At 39.5% G+C, this 5,762-nt stretch overlaps 1 protein-coding gene across 1 annotated transcript; it reads right to left on the bottom strand.

The window, feature by feature from the left end:
• Window positions 1-1,492: 1,492 nt before the first annotated feature.
• On the bottom strand, window positions 1,493-1,838 carry LOC132366526 (cytochrome c oxidase subunit 6C-like). Its single transcript, XM_059924127.1, has one exon. It carries the CDS (start codon window positions 1,820-1,822, stop codon window positions 1,595-1,597), a length of 228 nt encoding a protein of 75 aa, XP_059780110.1. The 5' UTR covers window positions 1,823-1,838; the 3' UTR covers window positions 1,493-1,594.
• Window positions 1,839-5,762: the final 3,924 nt, after the last annotated feature.

Genomic DNA, 5,762 nt, shown 5'->3' with positions numbered 1-5,762 from the left:
TGCAAAAATCCTGTTGGTCACGCAGACCCACCCTGATGCAATGTGGGAAGGGATCACACAAAGTTTGAAATACAAGATGTGGGGATCACTGGGACTATCTTGGAGCTGGCTACCTCACTGCTTAAGTGTTTTCACCCTCTGTCCATACTTATGTTAAAAGCCAGATGTAACTTAAAACGCTGTGTGTCTTACCTTATGATTCTGTAAGACCAATAAGACTCATTTCATGATGAGGGGTTTTGGATGTATAGTCATTAGGTGTCCCATGGTCAGCCATGCTATCTCTGTCAGGAACAATTAGCATGTCAGGGGTTGTCTTTCAAAAGCATTGAACTTTCTGAAGCAGATGTAATGGACTTCCTTCAGAATTCCAATATTCTGGGTTATGATTCTCCCGTGGATCTTGTCTCACAGTCCATATAATATCTTTTCTCACCATTGATAGTACCAAAACCAAAGGGTCTTCCAGATTCAGTGGTCCAAGGGGCAGTGTTGCTTACATTGCAGCCTGGACGTGCTGCAGAGCTAATTCCTGCTCTAGGCTTCACACACAGCTGTTAGCCCTTTGTAACACCACGATATAGGCCAGAACATTTTTCCTAAACGTGTAATATACTGTCTCCAGAATTCACAGAGGCCCACCAGAAACTGAGCTTCCTTCTTTGTGGTAGGAGACATAAAATGCAATAATTTGTCTTTTAATTTGGATTTGCCCCAGCATTCCCTTGACAACTTGTCGCCTAAATATTTTATACCTGTGACCTCTTCCATCACTGTAGTTTTTGGGGAGAGGTAGACAACTTGTCTCTTTAGTTCATAGATTTCCAGATTGAAAGAAATATATCTGGGAGCTACTTTAAAGAACAAAACCTGAGGAGCTATATTTGCCCCTAAACCTGAGGAGATTTTAAACTTTGATCTGATTCTGTAATGGGATAGCATGTCTGTGGTCTATGAGAGTAGATAAATTAATCTTGCATGTGGGGAAGAGCATGAATCTCTTTGAGGGTATGAGAGCAGACTGTAGTGGTCAGGTTTCAACATGGCCCTCAATCATCCCTGCCTCTTGGTTTTAAACCCTGTGTGTGACCCCTCCTCACATTAAATAGGGCTGACATTTGTAATCACTAGGATATTGTATAAATGATGGAGTGTGACTTCTGAGATTAGGTCATAAAAGACACCGTTGTTTTCATCTTGCCCTCTTAAATCTAAGACCTCCTGCCAAGAGCCAGAGCTCACCTGAGGCCTTATGCCAATAGTTACACAAGTGATATCTTGGTAGTACACCCTACAGCCCCAGTCAAGCCTTCGGATGACACTAGCTCTGATGACATCCCAATTGCAACCTTTTGTGAGATCCTGAGCAAGAACTATATTGCTAAACCACTCCTGAATTTCTGATTCGCAGAAACTTGAAATTAATAAATGTCTGTTGTTTAAAGCTGCTGAGTTTTTTTTTTTTTTGTTAATCATTTATTTATCATGAGAAACTGTTCCTTAGCCCAGATATTAGTAGTTCATAGTTCAGGAACACAGGTAAGTGACAAACTTCCATGGAACTCAACCCAAAGAAATTCTTTATATTCCAAAATCACTTTGCACTCTGAAAGATACCAGCCTTCCTCATCTCCTCAAAATCTTTTTTGGAATCATAATTTCTGTAGAAATCTGCATATGCCTTCTTTCTTGGTTCAGCCACAGCAAACTTATAGAAAGCTGCAACTCCCAAGGAGACAACGAATGCTCCAACAATATGAAATCGCAGACGCTTGGCCAGAAGGCCACGCGTCTGAGGTTTTATCAAAGAACTGGAAGCCATGGTAGTTTTTCTCCTTGACAGCCAACTACAGGGAAGATTAGCAGCGGCTCTGGATGGGGAATCGCAAGTGCAAACATTTCTAGCATTAACTCTACAAGCTTACTACCAACTCATTTCAGCCTGTGACACAGCTGTTTTCCCATTTTATTGAGAAAACCGGGATGCAGGAAGGTTACGGGACTATTTCAAGGTCATGCAGTCAAGAACTAACACTCGGGCGGGACCGTAGCAGGTCCCACAGGGCCCACTTTGTGACCCGGGCCTGAAGGCCGCGGCGCGCGGGCCGGCCTCCCGACCTTCGGCGAGCGCGGCCCGGGCCGCTGCTGAGTTTTTTAAACACCAGTAATTAACTAATAGAACTAAACCTCCCCTGGGAAGAAAAGCTGTGGACTTTGCATTCAAATGGACCATCTGTAGTGTTTGGTAGCACATCTAATTTGGAGATCTAGAATTCAACAAGACTTTCTATAATATACATCCATAAATATTGATCAAAGACTCTCCAATAGGTTTATAAGTTATCTGAGCTACTGGCATCACAGATGTTAATTAAATGAGAACCGGAGCTGGAATCTTTTTTTTTTTTTCCTTTGAGAGGTTCTCCCCACCCCCCATGAAATAAAGATAAGCAATAAAGTTGCTTTTTACACAACAGAATTTCTAGGGACTAATCACACACAAAAAAAACCGAGTTGGATTTCAAAGTTTTCCTTTTTTTTTTTCCAAGGGAGAGAAAAAGGAAAGCCAATTAGTGTAACAGATTGATGGGAATGGTATGGTAAGCTTTAGGCGAACAATTTTAACCATATTAATAATGAACACCTGTATATATACAGCCCTACTAGCAATGACATGTATGCTACTGAAATACTCTGAATTTTTGCCCAGAATTCTCAAAAGGAAAGTAATTTGGAGACAGATAATTATGCAGATTCTCCCATACTGCAAGGAATACTGCTACAAGCTGTAATTGAGAGTCACTCCGTCTTACAATTTTTATGCAGGTAGATATCTGAAGGTGAGCTTAAAATCTGCAAAATTCCTTTAAAGGTTAATTCTGCCCAAAGTACCTTAGATTTTTCTTTTCCTTCCTTACGGAATGACACAGATCTTACCAAAAATGATTTTGTTTGTTTATTTGAAGACAAAAATAATAAGTGATACAACTAAAATTCAATTTAAAGCATCTTGGGAAAGACTAGAGATTTTTAAATAAGCATTTTATTACCGGGGTCAGAAAACAGTGGAGCCTTATCTGTTGTTTGCTTATATATGTACAACTAAAGGTAAACTTTTCTCTCCCTCATTTTCTGCTGAAACAATAAAGCCTGAGAAAAGAACACATATTGCCTGTATTCTACATATTCCAGAGTGATGAGATAGCCCACCTACGGGGGCAAGCCCTTCCGTTACTAGCTCACGTTGAGGATTTAAGAAGCCTGTAATTAAAAAGAGAAGAATTTCTTTGGGAAGCGTTGGTTGTTGGTTGGACTGTGATCTGCTGCTTATCTCAAGCATAGGGGAGTGAAGAGGGGCACTTTCTCCTCAAGTTAAGTCAGTACAAAAATGGAATTCATGACAACCACTTAGTGAGCTTGTTATGTGTCCTGTAACATATTTTGAGTTTGCACCATGTCTGAGAAATATAAAGTCTAAGAGCTGCAGTTTTGGTGGAAAAGTGAAGAGGAATGGCTCTTCTGGGAGCTAAGTGTGCTGCTTTCCATTGATGAAAGGTGCCTTTCACTTGTATACTCTGTGTGTCACATGAGCCACACTGGGGCCTTTTGAAATTAAATGCAACCACAAGTATGCCTTGCATTAAGGGGACCTCAGCAATAAGTTGCTGGTCTTAGGTCATTATACATATTTGCATATGGGGGTGGGAGTGGGGGAGGGGTAAGTGGTCAGCCAGAGAAGAGGCATTGACCTGTCAAGAAAGCTCCCTTGATAAGCAGAGTCACCTAAGGAGGCTCCCTTTGAGGAAACCATAAAAACTCCCAATTGAAAAAAAGCAGATAGATCAACATTGAGACTCTGCCATGCCTAGAGGAAATCTGAGCCAGATTATTTTGTGCTAATTAATTAAGAGTTTTCTTTCATTTACCTCTTTTCTGTATCCTCAATTCCATTCCTGGATGTATAAGATGCTGTTTTGGAAGGGGGAAGGAGTAGGAGATAACTAAGAATAAGTGAGAAGTCAACCACAGTCCCCTTCCCCAAAGGAATTTCAGACTGTCAGAAGGGACAAACTTTAATGTTAAATGAAGTTGAGTGTTGACATGATTAAACTGGTCTGGACATTTCCATTTTACTACCTAAAAGTAAAAAAAAAAAAAAAAAAAAAATTATAATTACTTTTATAACCAAATGTCAGAAATTAAATAGTACACTGAGTAGGTCTGAAGATATTTGAGGCAGAGTGGGAAAAATAAAGTTATTTTCTGATTCAACCTTATTGAATACTAATTACACAGAAAAAAATATAGACAGTATCAGGTACATAGTAAGTGTTCAAAAAGCATGGCTGTTTGTGTATATAGAATTTCAACATATAAAAATAAAATCTACTTTCATGTTATTGCCAAGGATGACATAGATATTGGCATCAGAATGACCACGGCAAAATGTCGATGTTTTACACACTAAACTGCATCTTTCTCATTTAAATGTATTTTTGTTCAGAAGGAAAATTGATTTTTTATTTTGGTTTGAACTTTTTTTCATAAAGTGATCATTAAATTTTTCATGGGTGAAAAAGATATAACTCATTGTAAAAGTTGTTCTGATATTCTGTTTATTTACAGTAAATACAATTTAACAGAATGTAGTATATACTAAATGTTTGTAGATATTGACAGTCTGGCTCCTGGCCAGTATCCTCTGTGTGATTGTTCAGGCCTGACCACAAGCAACTATGTGGCATTGCCTAGCAGGCCTCATGAGGGAAAGTGACCATCCACACACTAAACTGGACACATAGCCAGGACATTACAGTCTCTGGAGGGAGTTTCAGTCAAAGACTCGAGCTTGCCAAGACCAGCCAAGCTCATAAGTATATTTGCGTTTCTAGCCCAGGCACCTTCATTCTGAGGTCTTTTTCTTAGAGGTCCTTGGCAAGACACTTTTCTCCACTCCGACTCTGCTTCTCTAATACTAGTCCTTCCCCCTCTCCATCCTCTGGCTCCTCAGGTCCATAAGGAGACTTCTCAGGCATCTTTGTTCAGTCCCCCTCAGCAGTGAGAAGATTACTCCAGTCTCTGCTGCAAGTCACCTGACCCTCTCCCATTACCATTTTGTGGGTGGAAATGAAACACTCGGGAGCTGGTGCTTTTCTTTTCTGCCTCCTGCATATACTGTCACAATATACACAATGAAATATTACCCAGCCATAAAAAGAAATAATAAAGTCTTGATTGCTACTTTCAGTTTAGCTCATTGTCCTAACTGACCACTTCCCTACCTGGCAAGCTCAACAGATGAAGCTTTCATTAGATTCTCAAAGGGGACTGGTGCCCCCAAAATGATAAAGTATCTTGCTCGGTGAGTCTCAGACAATCTGGAAGCTTAGCTTTGTGACTAAGAATAAGAATGGATTTGAAGAAGTCTCTCAACCAAAATGCAATATGTTTTTCGAATACTTGTTGAAAGAGTCAAGGAAGCCACTGACACAATGAAGCAGGTAAAAAAGCTATGTTTCATGTGGTAGTAAATATGTACAAAGCTCAGCACTCCGCACATTACATTTTTTATCTCATTTAATCAATAAAACAGACCTAAGAGTAAGTACTATTATTATCCTAATTTTATTAAAAACAAACAGATAAACTAAAGCAAAGAGTGACTAAGAAATGTTAACAGTATTATACAACAAGTATGATGTTTGACTCCAAAGTCTGCTTTCTTAACCACACTATTACCTTCTATGGTGAAAATAAAACTA

The sequence above is a fragment of the Balaenoptera ricei genome, chromosome 5 (genome assembly GCF_028023285.1).
Source record: "Balaenoptera ricei isolate mBalRic1 chromosome 5, mBalRic1.hap2, whole genome shotgun sequence".
Lineage (NCBI taxonomy): Eukaryota > Metazoa > Chordata > Mammalia > Artiodactyla > Balaenopteridae > Balaenoptera > Balaenoptera ricei.
This window is presented reverse-complemented; position numbering and strand designations above follow the sequence as displayed.